Source organism: Caretta caretta, chromosome 22 (genome assembly GCF_965140235.1).
Source record: "Caretta caretta isolate rCarCar2 chromosome 22, rCarCar1.hap1, whole genome shotgun sequence".
Classification (NCBI taxonomy): Eukaryota; Metazoa; Chordata; order Testudines; family Cheloniidae; genus Caretta; species Caretta caretta.
Genome location: NC_134227.1, coordinates 18,001,107 through 18,016,821, shown reverse-complemented (window position 1 = coordinate 18,016,821; position 15,715 = coordinate 18,001,107). Strand labels below are relative to the sequence as shown.

At 45.8% G+C, this 15,715-nt stretch overlaps 1 protein-coding gene across 1 annotated transcript; it reads right to left on the bottom strand.

The window, feature by feature from the left end:
* Window positions 1-2,729: 2,729 nt before the first annotated feature.
* On the bottom strand, window positions 2,730-14,892 carry POU2AF3 (POU class 2 homeobox associating factor 3). Its single transcript, XM_048827153.2, has 5 exons — window positions 14,833-14,892; window positions 10,627-10,721; window positions 6,592-6,649; window positions 4,614-4,843; window positions 2,730-3,294 (listed from the first exon to the last, which is right to left on the bottom strand). Exons 1-5 carry the CDS (start codon window positions 14,837-14,839, stop codon window positions 2,956-2,958), a joined length of 729 nt encoding a protein of 242 aa, XP_048683110.2. The 5' UTR covers window positions 14,840-14,892; the 3' UTR covers window positions 2,730-2,955.
* Window positions 14,893-15,715: the final 823 nt, after the last annotated feature.

The following is a 15,715-nucleotide window of genomic DNA, read 5'->3' as shown; positions in this document are numbered from 1 at the left end:
AGCTGGTGGAAACTGGAGTCATTCCACTTCACTCAATTGAGCTTTCCCAATTTACAAAGTCTGAGGATCTGGTCCATGTTCACGTTGGAAAATCTCATCCTTAGCCTTCTGATGCTTACAGAAGCCTATTGTGATTCATTATGCTCCATGCAATTGTCACCCCACTCACAAACAGAGGGTTCTATCAACATCCAGTGAATGGGTCGCTTGTAAGACCTCCATCCTTCAGTGAAGGTAAGCTAGTGAGTGGAATTATACCCTACAGAGCAAACTGGAGGTTGCAAGTTGAATGGAGATTGAATTGGTAGGAGAGCAGGGCCAAAGGAAGGAAATGGAAGAGAAAGGAAGTGGGATGATGATGACAGAACAACAGGCAGACTTTCAGGTAAGTAGGGCCCTACCAAATTCGTGTCCATGAAAAACGCATCACGGACCATGAAATCTGGTCTCCCCCTCCTTGTGAAATCTGGTCTTTCATGTGCTTTTACCCTATACTATACAGATTTCATGGGGGAGACCAGCATTTCTCAAATTGGGGGTCCTGACCAAAAAGGGAGCTGCACGGGGGGTCGCAAATTCATTTTAGGGGGTCATGGTATTGCGAGCTTTACTTCTGTGCTGCTCCCTTCAGAGCTGGGTGGCCGGAGAGTGGCAGCTGCCGAGTGAGGGCCCAGCTCTGCAGGCAGCAGTGCAGAAGTAAAGGTGGCATGGCATGGCGTTGCCACCCTGACTTCTGCGCTGCTGCTGGAGACGGCGCTGCTTTTGGCGCTGGGCTCCCGGCCTGCAGCTGCCCCTCTCCCGCTGCCCAGCTCTGAAGGCAGCGCCGCCGCCAGCAGCAGCGCAGAAGTAAGGGTAGCAGTCCCGCAACCTCCCTACAATAACCTTGTGACACCCCCACCCCCCAACTCCTTTTTGGGTCAGAGCCCTACAATTACAACACCGTGACATTTCAGATTTAAACAGCTGAAATCGTGAAATTTAGGATTTTTTAAATCCTATGACTGTGAAAGTGACCAAAATGGACTGTGAATTTGGTAGCGCTACAGGTAATCGAATGGATGGAAAAGAGGTAATATTCACAGCTTGTGAAGGAAAAGATGCTGGTTTTAGAAGAGGGCTAATCTTGAACCTGGAGTGGTGAGTTATACTTGGTACTCGTGGTTTTTTTCTTACCTGAGAAGATGTATTTGAATGGTCCAGGGAGATTGTTTTGTTGGTTTGGGTTTAATTTGGGGAAATGCTTATTCCTTTCTAAATTCTACTTGTGGCTGGAGGATTAATTGAACATGAATCTTACTCCTTCTGCTCTATCAGAAGAGCATGGGGACACTGGCTAGGAAAGAGCTGAGGTTGTGCGAACATTGGGGTAATGAGGCTTCCGACATGAGAATTTTCTGGCACGTGGACTGGCAATTGTAATGAGAGCTGAAAGTGTGGAGAAGCAAGAAGGCTTGGCAGATCTAACCAGACAATAACTTGTCCACTTAGATTAAATCATCATTTAAGCGCTGCTTTTTTGTTTCAGCTGGCTGTCCTTTAAAGTGACAAATGGTTCTGAGCAGACTGTGACATTCAGGAAGATGCATTGCCCTAAGGAGATGTCATTTCTACAGTGACGTAGGGAGCCTGCAGTTTGTTAAAACACCATTAGCAAGCTCCTCAGTGGTGTAAATCAGCATAGCTCCAGTGAATTCAGACAGAGATGTAGGGTCTGCATGCAACATCTCTTGAAGTCAATTTGTTGATTTACACCAGCTGAGAATCTATCCCCATTTCTCCTTGTGCAGTCCAAATCCCAAACGCCAGGTGTTGCTCCAATGTATAGTAGCTAAGATGAAATGTTCCTAGCTCACACTACCACATCTTCACTACTATTGTTACCTGGGCTAGCTAGATTAAAGCTAGCCCTGGTATGCCTACCCATTCCACAACTGCACCTTCACTTGCAGAATAGATGCACCCTGCAATAAAACTCCCTTCAGCTCATTTTGAAAATTCCAGTTGAATGTTTTCCTCTACACATAGGTGAAAGAGCACTAACTTTGTGTGGTAAGGATTCCTGGTGGATGTCTCCTTCTGAAAGCCCAGCCCTGTTGTGATATTTAGAGGTTCCATGATTTTTCAATGGTGCAGAAAATCTAACATTTTGCTTGTTGTGTATCTAAGATAAAAACAACCACCTGGGAAAAGTTCTGACTTTGATTAGTTTGACCAAGGGGAGTGAACAATTGTTGCAATGACAGTTGGTGAGAATGGGAGGAGAGTACTTCAGTGTTGGAAGGATGCATGTATATTCAGACATGTGACAGAGGTAACATGAAATGGACAGCAAGTGTTTATTGGCTAATCGTCCCACCCTTCACAGCAGATGGGAAATATAAGAAATGGATTGGAAGAGAAAACATTGGCCCTGATCCAGCAATCACTTACACAACTGAGTAACTTTTCAAACCCCAGGAGGCCCATTGACTTCATGTGCAAAGGCCCCACTTTACTCACATAAATATGTATTTGCAAGAGCAAGATCTTTGACTATAGCAGAAGCGACCCCCTCCTACCCCCCGGTGGCTGGAAAAAAAAATCAGATTTCCTCAGAATAACCTAAAGAATCTTTTATAAACTTAACAAGAAGGAATGTGCTCCAGGAATCTGTACAAAATTATTTATTTGTAATAACAAAAACTTGTTTAGTGAAGCATTCACTGAAAGCTACTTTGTTTTTTTGTTTGTTTGTTTTTTTATGAAATACAAGACAGAAGGACAACTGGAGCAATGCTGTGAGTCTTAAAACATTGTTACCCATGAGGACTAAATTAACACCTGGAGCATACCAGGTGAAGTAGTGTAGAGTAAACTGAACTTTGTGTTAGACAGTGATGTTTTGCATAGTTCATAGGCAGTTAGCTGATTTGGATACCTGTACGTATGTACATATATATAAAACCATCATCTCCATTAACTGTAGCAGATGTCGTAGTTTCTATCCCTTCTAAAGAAGTCATCTGCCATTGTCATGGTGCCAGGATAGTCCATACAGTCTGCACTTGGATAAGGGAAATACTCTGATACTCTGAATGTATCCAAGTGCTCTGAGGCACAGGATGAGCAGTAACAGGCAGAGGGGGAGCAGCTGTACTGCGGATGGGAGCACTCCTCGAGAGGATAGCCGTAGTTCGTGGTGTCTAGAGGACAAAGAGGGCTGATGTTCAGTGGAGCAAAAGGAGGCAGTTGAGGTGGGGAGTAGCTATAGTCTAATGGGCTGGACAGGTCAGACGAGGCAGGAGATCCAGGAACCTATAACAATGGAGAGAAAAGAAAATGTGGTGGGAAATGAGGTCACTAATAATGGGTGTTCAAATAACTACACAGACCAGAAAAAATACACTCTTAATTACAAGGCCCTGAATGCATGACCACATCACACCCCATTCTGGAGTTACCCTGGTCCATTGATAGTTCCAGAGTTTTGAAATCAGTGGGCTTCACAAAGTGACTGTGAACTCATCAAGATGTCAGAATGTGTGTGTGGTTCTTCTGGAAGCACCGCCCTGATCCCGCAATGAGCTCTGTGCACGAGGACCTCTGCACCCACCCTGAGTCCCGGTGACTTCAGTGAATGTCTGTGCTGACAGAGGGGTCCATCTGGATACAAGTCACTGCAGGATCGGCGCCTTAGTGCTCAACAAGGGAGCATGCTAGAGAAAAGTCCCACATATGCCAGGTGATAGCCCTGAACAGGGGCTGCTCGGCCCCAGTTCTGTTCTATACAAGTTTGTGTAGAATAACAAATTCCAGCAAGACATCATTGGGGTAACTGGCTTTGCCACAATTTTTTCTGATGAATAACTGGGATATCTGAGGACACTGCACTCTGTTTGGTGTTGGTCCTTTAACCCTCCTGCCATGAGCATGTAGAATGCATGTGACTAAATGACATGTTATAAACGTAGCTGTTTTCTAAACTGCTAGTTACATGCAGTTTTAAACCCTCCTGTTTCACAGCATAAGCCAACCTCTACCTGAGGAGGGTCAGGAAGGAACTTTGTAGTGGGCAGGTTATTCCATTACTGCTGACTTCAGGGGTTCTTGCACCTGCCTCTGGAGCTATCAGAACAGAATACTGAACCAGGTGGAACAATGGTCTGACCTGGTCTGGCAGTTCCTATCTTGCTATTCATGAACATGTCAGTGGCATTAATTTAACCCTTAGGATCCAGGGGGGTGGATTGGGGTTGTCCCCTGGCCCCTCCCTAAAGAGGTTCCATGGATTACAGGTAGGGGAGAATAGTGTATTGGAAGTGACATGCCTCAATTCTGCAACCTCAGGTCAGGATCAACAGGTTCCTCATGCCCTCTCCCAGGATATGAGAGAGCCCCAATTCTACATGGAATCCCAGACTCTCCCCTCCACCTGTGGAGTTGTTGGAAATGAATCATGCTCATGAAACCAGTCTGAACCCAGAGCCTCAGGGAGTGGGGATTTTTATTTTGCCCATTTCGTTTCCCTTCTTGATTTCCTTGCTGGACGTGCTTAGGTGATTTCGCTCAAGGTGGTGCAAGCTATAACTACAGACACCACCAGTCCAGCTCAGTAAAGAACGCAACCAACTTACCAGGCTCTGGTTAAAGCAGAGAGGGGTTGACAGGAAGGTGTCTGGGTTATAGTGGGTAGAAGTCTGTAGAGCACTCAGGGATGGGTCCATAGGCGGCTCTGTCTGAAGATAGGTATCAACCAGTTGCTCCAAATAACTTGGGTTTTCTTCACAGGAAATGCAATTTGGAAACTGCCGTGGCTGGAAATAGTTGGGGGCAGAAGAGACAGGTTCTGCATCAAAATAAGCTGCTAGGAGAGGAAGAGAAAAAAGGAGAGTGTTCAGTACTTGTGCTTACAAAGGGAGGCTAAGCTAGCTGTATGTTTCCTTTGGGTCAGGCTGGGATACCCTGGTCTGTGCTGAGCAGCATCTTGTGCGGCAACCAGTCCCACGGAACACAGTGAATCTAGACATGGAGGAAAGGCTCTTCAAGTGTAGACTGAGATTTCCAAAGGGTTCTATGAGAGTTAGGTGCCTAGTTCCCATTGAAAGTCAATGCGGGCTGGGGGGAAATTTTTCAGAAGTGCCTGAATGACTAGGGAGCTTAAGTCCTCTTGGTTTCCCATGGGGACTTAGGCTCTAAGTCACTTAGTGCTTTTGAAAATTGTGGGATCCAACTCCCTTAGACTCCTTTGAAAATTGCAGCTTGACTCTGAAAGTAAATCCAAAGCAACCCTGAGAGCATGTAACGCAGTGCTGTGCTGCTGCTCTTTTACCAGTTGGGTTTTGCCTTTAGCCTCTGCTGAACTCCGTGTTCCAGGGATGCACGTCTCCTTTAAAACAAAAAATAGCTTCTCATCTTCATAAGCAAGGACAGAGACAAAACACTCGAGAGACCAGAGCTGTCCCTACATTACTTCTGAAAAATTTGGCGAGTATGTAGATGATACAGACCTAGGTTCAGCTGGTGTCATATGGAAGAGGGCAGGGGTCAAAAAGGCTCTAGGGCCAGATTTTCATTTACACCAAGACCTCTTTGCACTGCAATACTCTAGTACTGGGTATCAATTACCAGAGCGGTGTAAATAAGAATTTGGCCCTCTAGGCTTGACTACATTTCATGTTAAATTCAGCTGTTCTCAAACAGTTAATAACAAAGCCCTGATCTTGCAAACACTTATCTATGCAGGTAGTCCTGTTGATCTCAATGGGATTGCTAGCATGTGTAACATTACTCTCATGCGTAAGTGTTTTCAGGACTGGGTCCAAAGTGTTTAACTGGACCGTGGGGAAAAAAACATGCACCCAAAAGAGAGAGAAAGATTTACCAGCCTGAAAAAGGTTATGTGCGTCTCAAATTTCTATATTAACATAAGCAAATTTAAACCCCAAATATTTATTATTTAAGCATTTCCTTGTCCACGCAATGTATACATGCACACATTTACAGATGAACGGGGAAACTTTCTGGATCTCTTAGCTACCAACATCTAGAGAATAAAAGATCTGAAAAGTCCAAACTAATATTTTTTTCTCCCACCTCCTGGATATTGGTGTCAACCAGGAAGGAGCTGTTTATGCATCTCTGTTGAAAAGACTGACACCCCTTCTGAACTCTACAGGGAGAGGGGGAAAGAAAGAAACTGACTCTGCTGGAAGCTAAATGATTGGCAAGACAACTAACGCTTTAAAACATTCTGGTCCCATCTGACAATCAGATGAAGGCAATACCAAGAGATAGAAATCTTGATGAAGGCACCACGGCAGTGTTATTCTGCTGGTAATAAATGTTACCGACTAATTGGAGCGTTCATCCTCTGTAGAAAAGGCAAACTACATGGATATGAAGACAAAATTTCTGCTAGAGTGAGGGCAAAATGTACCCTGCTTGTCTTACTGCATCCTCATCTGCATTTAGTGAGCATTTTTCAGGTTCTGATTGGTTGGATTCCTAATTAAATGGTAGTGCTTGCCTCAAGCCTTGCACCAAGGGCTAAAAAGACTTGGACTGGAGGAATAGGTGGGGGGAGGGGAGAAGGGGGATGCTCTTTGTACCAACCTGTGCAGGGAGGAGAAACAGATTCTGGAAACTGGACACTGCTGCTGCCTCGGGAAACCTGACAAAACAGAACAGAAGGAAAATAGCAAATGCAAGTGTTTCTGTTTTAAGAGATCAAAGGAGATCTTTTTCCTGAACATTGAGGTAAGTCACAATTACCTTTCAAACTTACTTATGCAAACATTAATGATTGTTGTTTTTATTACCTGTGTGTATTACATTCAGTTGTTCTGTTAGTTATGTAGCACTCTCAATCTGTGTAACATTGTATTGTTCCAGAGTGCCACCCAGATAACAATAGATGTGCATTACAATGAATTGTTCTAATGTGAAATATGTAGCTACTCTGATGTCCATTCCATTGTTCCATTACTGTTAATTCACCATAGATGTGTCTATACTTGTTTTAGTCATGTTTTTAACATTTGTTAATTAGCAGGATTATAAATTCTAGTGTGGACATGACACAAAAAAACCTCTAGGGTTCAACATGAGTAGGAACAATTTATAATCGTGGTAGCTAACACGTTTAAAACACAACTAAAAAATCAAGTGCTGCTTACCCTGTGTAGCACCACACATGCACACCAGACTGAATTGTTCCACTGCACACTTCACTTTGCAATCTACAAGTGTGATTACTCTAATACTGCAACACTTATAAGAAAACTGATAATGTTGTTTTCCCTGAGGATTTGTAAACTGAAACTTACAAATCAACAAGCCTATTAGAAAATCACATCCAACATTATGGGTGAAATCCTGGCTGCACTGAAAACAAAAGTGAGGTTTGCCATCGACTTCAAGGGGACTTCACTCTAGCTATTCAGACTGTGGCTTCTTCTGATCAGATGGTTTTAACTTATGCTGATCAGAGCTTCATTTCTTCCATTCAAAATGTTCCTGAGTTAGAGTGGCTGATTTCCCTATCAAGAACTTCCTAACGTTTGCCCAGTTATTTAACACTTAAACTGTAATTATTCTCTATGGGAGGGAACAAAACATTATTTAAATCCGGGCAGTTCTGGAAGAATTGGCAAGATTGATATTCTCTGTTTGGTCTATACGTACACAATATGTAGCCTCTGTTACCTCCCCACTAACAGTAGAGTGGGTTTTAGTTAACTTGCAGGTTCTGTCCTGCAGAACGCTTTAAAGTCTAGCTTTCCATTACACGTGTGTACAGTACCTAACACAATGGGACACTGATCCCTGGGGCTGCCACGATACAAATAAATAATAACTAGTATAAATTCTGTTAAGCACAAAGCTAATCTCCTGCACCACCAGCTTTGGGTCTCCTTAGTGGATGGAACAATCATAGTGTAAACATTGAGTGAATAGCAAATTAAGACTAGTTCAGTCCAGCCTCTTAACATCCAGCTGGAACATTTATAGAGTATGTAAGTCCTTAGCCATTTTATAGAGGAAGAAGGAAGGGGTGACTTTACACTTAAGAGACAAGTACGCTGCAGCATTTCAGTGCTAGAGGGCTCCATTCACCAACCCTCTTTATTTGTGGTTGCAGGTTGCAGTCTGCTCAGCTTCTTGTGCAATCAACCGCTGCAGAGAGCAGGAGGTGGGAGATTAAATCTGAAAACCATCCAGGCTGTAATGTCATGAACCAGGAAGCAGTAATGATTTACCAACCTCTTTATGCAAAAACACAGGGCAGCCTGAGCTAGAGGGCTCACTTACAAGAGAAGTGGAGTGTTCTGTGTGTGTCAAGTCTGCATGAATATATAGGTCTCCTTAACCCTTTCCTTCTCTCCAAATAGTTTATGGTTTTGAAATGCATTAAAGGCCTTAATTCCACAAAGCACTTAAGCATGTGTATAACTTCAAGCACACACTGGGCCTATTCACATGCTTAAGTGCTTTACTGGATTGCAGCCAGAGTGTCCTGCATTAAGGGCCTGATCCTGCACCAGTAAAGTGTTTTTATTTATTTAAATGGGAGTGGGATCAAGCCCTATTTAAATGGCTCTTTGCTCATACTCACTTTCTAACTTTCTTTCAAGACAAAAGGAAATACATCTCTGGGGTTTTCTTTTTTTTCTTTTTCTTTTTTTAAACATGAACAAAGTTGCATTACCCATTATAAAAATCCCAAATTTTCAAACACCTTCCAGGGTTTTTTTTAGTACAGGTTAAGAGATAAGAGTCAACATTTCCATTGTTACCAGCCTTAACAAACTGAAAAGAAAAATGTTAAAGGAGAAAATTATCCCCTTGAAACAATAAAGATAGAAGATGCATGCACAGTAAAACAGGGCACCAGAAACTACCTTGTATCAGGCAACACTGAACATCAGCTGCCAGCCAGCTGCTCATTCACCAAGCTTGGCTTGGTCCCTGTGAAATTCTTCACTGTAACCTCCAGTGTTCAGTAACCTAACTAATTTTATGTCATTACCAATTTGGCTACCACACTGTTCACTCCTAGTCTAGATCATCAATAAACATCAGTCCTGGTACAGAACATTGGACACTCAATGTTAACTTTTGGTCATGTTGAAAATTGACCGTTTTTCCCTGTTCATGTCTCCTGGCTAGTTTCTCACCCCTGACAGCACTTTGCCTTTCACCTCAGGGTGACTAATCTCTTGTGAGGCACTTTGTGAAAGGATTACATGATTACCACATACATGATGTTCTCCTGCAGGCACGGTTTTGCTAACACGCTCAGAATTACAACAGATTACAGAGGTGTGATATTCCTTCACAGAAGCCAGGCTGATGTGTCCCTGAGTCGTGCTTTGTAACTTCAGTTTTAATTATCGTTTAGTTTGATTCCCTTGATAATGAAGTAAGGCACACTGCTCTACAAATTGCCAAAATCACCCCTCATGCCTTTTTTTTGAAAGAGTGGTAACAAGTTCACTCCCCTCCAGCTCTCTGGTACAGTAGCTGATTCTAATGAGAGGCTACCAATTCTTGCTGACAGATCAGCCTCTTTGTCCTTAAGTTTCCATACCAAGAAAGAAAATAAACTCTTGAGTTTTGCCCCCCGGGAAAATTTGTGTCACGGAGATACTCCCTCTGCACAGGATAATAGCTGCTGCAGTGGCAGAACAATACAGGGGGGATCTGAGCTCATTCCTGGGCATGGATCCAGCACATCTGGAGAGAGCTGAGCTTGGCCTTTCACTCTTAGGCCACCAGTGCCTGAGAGTTCTATGGAACCACTGCTTTTGAGACCTGGTCCAAAGTCCATTGAAGTCAATGGAAAGACTTGCGTTGATTTCAACTGGTTTTGGAGCTGGCTTCTAGCCCTTGGGGATCCAAGCTAAGACCCTCCTTCCTAGGCCAGCAGGAGTTAGGAGCAGTATGATGCCAGCACATTCAGCCCTGGGAGGATTTGGTTGTGCACCCTCCCCAGGTGCCAGCAGAAGCTGGACGCTGTGCAGAGCTGGTGCCTTCAGTCCCTGGCTGATGACTAAAGGAGCCCCTGAACAATGGAAGGCCTTTGGGGGTTTTTGTGGGGGGAGGAATGACATTCTTTTGGGCTCTGAGCGCTACCTCTTGGAGAGGAGAACACGATGGGAGTCTCAGTACCACACAGAGCTTTACATGGGAGGGTCCTCAAAGCAGGCAACAGGGGCTTTGGTTGAGTCAGATAGAACAGACATTGTCCCCTGCTGCTCCCTAGGGATTCTGAGCAGGCCTGTCTGTCAAGCCTTGTCTACACAGGGGAAATTGACCAGCAGAGTTATTCCAGAGCTGCTGTTCCTGTATAATTGAGCTATTCCAGAATAACTCCCTTGTGGGGAAGGGGGCACTCTCTTCTGGAATAAAAGTGAGCAGAGTAACTAGTCCAGAGCAAACTAATTTTTATTCCAGAATAGAGCATCCAGTTGGGGGAGTTATTCTGAAATAACTAAATTGGTCAGTTTCCTCTTGAAGACAAGCTCTCCGTTTTGCCTGCATCAGCAGCGTCTGCTCCTATGGCTCTGAGTTCATTAAGTCGATGGAAGAGAAATAGTTTCTTATTCTTAAATTACAACATGGAAGAAGCTAGTATTTTGTCCTTACAGTGGTATCAGTTGCTGCTTGTCGTGCTCTCCTCTGCTGCAATAACTCTTTCACGGTAATCTTTACTCGAACACCTTGATACACCTTGGGTTTGCCTGAAAAATGAGTTTAAAAACAAGGTTGTATGGATGAGAACAACAAAGCAGGCACTTTAGTGTGGTGATATTTCAAATATCAAAAAGTAAATTCAGTGTGTTCTTGGTCACACTTTATATAAAGGGTATATTTACAAAGCGTTTGTAAAGGGTTTATAAATTATTAATAGACTTTTTAATAAATGGTTAATCAGTTATTACAGAATGCCATAGGTCCCTTGTAACCATGACTTATACCCATTTCATGATTGTAATATGCTTGTAACATTTATGAACACTTTGTAGACTATTTGCAAATGTACCCTTAATATATAATAAATATAATTGTGACCACATTTTCTTTTTCCTTAAGAGTTTCTTTTTTTCTTAGTAACAAAGGCTGGAGAAATGAATGTCACTTAGCTCTTCACCTGAAATTCAGAGAACACTTTAGAAAGGAAGACAAGTACAATTATCTCCACTTTACTGATGGGAAGACTAAGGCAAAGAGATATTAAGACCCCAATCTTGCAAACACTTACACGCATGCTTAACTTTTAATATTGTGAATAGTCCCACTGACTTCCATCAAAGTTAAGCACATATGTAAGTGTTTGCAAGATCAGGGCCTAAGCAACTTGCATAAAATCACATAGTAAGTCAGTGGCAGAACCAAAAATAGACCCCCAGGTACTCTAACTCCCAGCCTTGTCTGCTGGACTATAATGTCAAATTAATTTGAATCTGTACAATAGCCTGAAGTTTTCAATGCAGGAAACAGACATGGGCACTGCGTTCATCCACCATGTTAAGAACAGGAATAAAAACAATGCAAATATGTGGGTGATTATTCTTTTATAGGACTAAACAATACTATGAATAAAATGATTGCGCTTTCAAGAATCACTCTCTGTGAGACCCAGTTTTCTTTCTTTCTTTAATGAGAGGAGTCATTCTCTACAACTCGTTTGTTTCAGACATGCATGTGGGCCTCCATCAGTCAGCAAAAACAATCACCACACACTAGCTTAGTCCGAACTTTGTATTTGGAGTAGTTAAGAATTTGCCTATTGACAAGAAACCACCCCAGACGCTCTTGCTGGAAGAAATATTTAACACCCATTGCAGTTTAGTTCAGTTTTTAGAATTGCTTCATTTTGCACTCAGTATATTTCTCTCTGAAGTGATCCTGCAGAGGCTCGGTAAAACAGACAAACACATTGTAAACCTGGGATTGAATCTTGTAAATCCTTATTCATGTGGCCCCAGTTCTGCTATCAGACCTGGCACTGAAGCTCTCCCTGGGCGCAGGGATCCACCCACACAGATCTGATTGCAGGATCCAGCTCCAACTCCTATTGTGTGCAATGGGAATACTTATGAGTAAGGGCTTGCAGGATCCGGTTCACAGCTAATATTCTGCCTTTGGAGACCCTGCAACATTACCTGGCCCTTGCTTGGACGGGTAATAGAACAGTCCCGTGGGGAGCAATTATCTACCTATGCACTGGTATTTATAATATACCTATCTATTGCCTGTTTGATCCTCTAACAGCAACTTTCAGCCTCTGCTTTGCTGTGACATAGGCAGTGTGTACACGTTGATCCACCACTGGCTGGCACTTGCCACCTTTCACTCCTGCTCTGCCAGGGGTGCTAGATTGACAGTGGAGCCTGTCCCTATCCTAGTGCAGATAGTGTCTCTTAGCGCCACGGGCCTGTTTAATGACAGCCTGCCACACACAGTGACATTAACTTTAACGTGGTGCCTGGTGTTAACAGTCCTTGCCCCTCATTGCAGACCACAGGCCAATCAGTGTGGTATCCAGAGGAGGGGGTTCTATTGAGCTGCAAACTCAGCTCTCTGGGGGTTATTTATTCTGGTCATTCCATTTTATTTTTGAAAACTGCAAAATATGTTTTCTTGAATCTTAAGGAGAGAAACATTTAACAGGAACCCTTTGCTCCAAGCCTCTCCTGTTACAAGGGCTGACATCTTCGGCCCTGAGCCAGCAAACCTGCTTAGATTTATGCATGCAAACAGTCTCCTTAGCAGGTTTCAGAGTAGCAGCCGTGTTAGTCTGTATTCGCAAAAAGAAAAGGAGGACTTGTGGCACCTTAGAGACTAACCAATTTATTTGAGCATAAGCTTTCCTGAGCTACAGCTCACTTCATCCGATGTCTCTGTTGGCTCTGGGTCAGGCCAACAGAGAGGCAGGGTCCTGCCTGGGCTAAGTGGAGATGTGACAGGTCCCCAGGTCAGCAGCCTGGGACTGACCCTTCACTCCACACTGCCTGCGGTCTGCACCTGCTTCATTTCACCTTCCTGGCAAACCTCAGCATCCATGGGGGGGAGAGCCAGTCCGAGCCTCAGGCCAGGCTGGTCCTTCCCCTGCCTCCCCAAGCTGAGCGCTGAGCTAGGGTTAAATCTGGCTCAGCGGTAGGCAGCTGACTGTGTGGGAGACAAGGGAGGGAGGTTTCCATCCTCCGGCGCTAGCCGGGTCCCGTGGCTGCACCCCGGCCGGGCTCAGGGGGTCGCCCAAGGACCCCAAAGTTCCTCCCAGGCGGGGAGGTCGGGGTGAGGTGCGCAAGGGGCCCCTTGGGCAGGGCGCCCCGGGGAGATGGGGGGCGGCAAACGGCCGCGCAGGGCGCCCCGGGGTGGGAGCTCGAGCCCAGCGGGGAGCTGCAGGGGGGCGCGCCGGGACTGGGATGCGCAGCGCCCCGTGCGCAGCTGCCTGCGGCCCCCAGCCAGCTCCACTCCCGGGCGCGGCGCGGAGCGGGAGGCCGCTGCGGCTCAGCCGGGCACCTTCCTTCCGGAGGCGGCGGGTCCCCGCTCGGGGTCTGGGATCCCCCCCCACCTTGGCCGGGAAAGCCCGGCTCTGTGAGTAGCTCTGATCGGGGACGGGGGCAGGCCCCGCACCCCGAGCCCCACTGCGCACCCCCGGGCTGCCCCGTTCCGCGTCCTTTTAGCCGGGGCACCATGCGCCTTGCGCCCCCTGCCAAAACTCCGCATGCCGTGCGCCCACCACCCCCTGGGCCGGGAGGGGCCCCTCCGCAGTTCCGTATCCTGTGCGCCCCCCAGCCTGGCTGCCCCACGCCCTGTCGGCTCTCTAATTCCCCCGCAGCCTGGCCTGGGATCCCGGCCCTACACCTGCCGGAGGTGAACACAGGGGCTGCCCCCCACCCCTCATCAGTCTGGGACCCCCCGGGGCCGGGCTGTCCCCCATCTCCCCAGGATTAGCCCCCGTCGATCTGAGGCTGTTTCCCCAGGTGTCCCCCCACCCACCCCGCATAATTCAGCTGCTGGCCTCTCCAGGGCAGCTTGAGCTCGGCGCAGGTGTCTGTGGGGAGGGGAGTTAGGGGTTGCGCTGGGGTGGGGGCTGGAGCTGGGGGGAGCAGCCCCACCTGACACCCTCATGGGCCGCGGGGCGTTTGCTGTCCGGCAGCGCCACTTCTGGTTACGGCGGCCGTGGTACCAGGACACTTCGGGGGGCTCCCCAACTGGGGATCGAGTGTAGGAGGCACGTTTCCCCTTTTCAGCAGCCCTAAAGGGGAGATCTCTCCCTGCCTGTGCCGCATCTCCCCCGGGGGCTGGCTCAGGGGAGTCCTGGGCCTGCCGAGTCCCACTCGGGTCAGATCGTCCCTGAATATTAAAATCCACAACTAATCACCTGGGAGCGCCGAGTTACGTTCCCAGAGTCTAAATTGCACCCGCGATTGGGCGCGTTAACCCTGAAATCTGCATCCCCCGGGTGCCAGCGGTCCCCGGAGCACTGGCTAAAAGTGCCCAATTTGCAAAGTAGGTTAGGGATGAGCAGCATGTTTTTAAAAGGCTGAAATACTTTAACAGTGGTTATTTAAAGCCCCTGCATTCCTGTGCACAAAACACCTTTGCTTTTCCCCTGTACCTTGCGTTGGGTGTGTGTATGATTCTACATATAATGTGTCCTGCATATGATCAGTGTCCCTTCTAGCCACTTAAAAAACTGATTTGGTTGCACCTGGGGTTATACAAATATTAACTTTTTCTTTCTCTCCCCCCCGTCCCCATTTTGAAGGTAAAATGACCAAAAATGGAGGCTAATGAAAACATCTCCCAAATTCTTGAAGAAAAGGTTTAAACTGAACTTACCAGACATGCTGACCTGAAAGAATAAGCAACTTTTGTAACAGCTGATGTTGCAGCAGAAGACTCAACCACCTGGGCTCCTAGATGCTGGGGGGAGAGGGAACAAAAAAAAACCCAATAATTTTAAAATTTAAAAATAGGAATACCCAAGACCATTGTGAAAATTCCAGGTGGAGACCAACAATATTAATGTTTTATACCTACAGATATAAGTTTGAGTTTTTCTCCCCTAATGCCAAGTATTTAAAACCTCTAGAAACCAATGATTTGACAATCAATGATTGCGCGATACTTTCAATTTGAATATTCAAAGGCTTAACAAAATGGGCTATCTTTTTGTGAAACCCAGCACATCCCCATGTAGCAGAGGGTCTTGGGGAATAAGATTTGGTGGGGAGGCCTTCCCCACTCCTTGCTTTTGGGACATTTTGAACATTTTATCCACCTTTCCACAAACAAAGCGGATGCCCCGAAACCTGGTCAGTATTTTCATCTCAGATACACACACTTGGCTCCAGTGCTCTCATATTTCACTTGCTAGCTGCAAAGGACTTTCTGCAAGGGAGCAGGGTGATTTTTGCACAATTTTTCACATTTTAAGGGTAAATTTGAGGATTTTTGGTGAAAATGGCAGTTGGTGGGCGTGGCATAATAGAGACACTGTCTAGGGCACCAGAGTAGCTGTCACTGACCAAAGTGGGCTTTTATTTCATTCTGTTCCCCTCCCTCATCCCCCCTTTCTGCCTTTTGTTGGATTTTATTTGTATTTTCCCCAGTTCATGATCTTCACACCTATTCCATAGAGTGGCCTCTTTCAGATTAGATCCCCCAGAATTGACCTGTGTGGGGATCCTTGCATGGACAGCCAATTTAGCTGGAGCAAGGG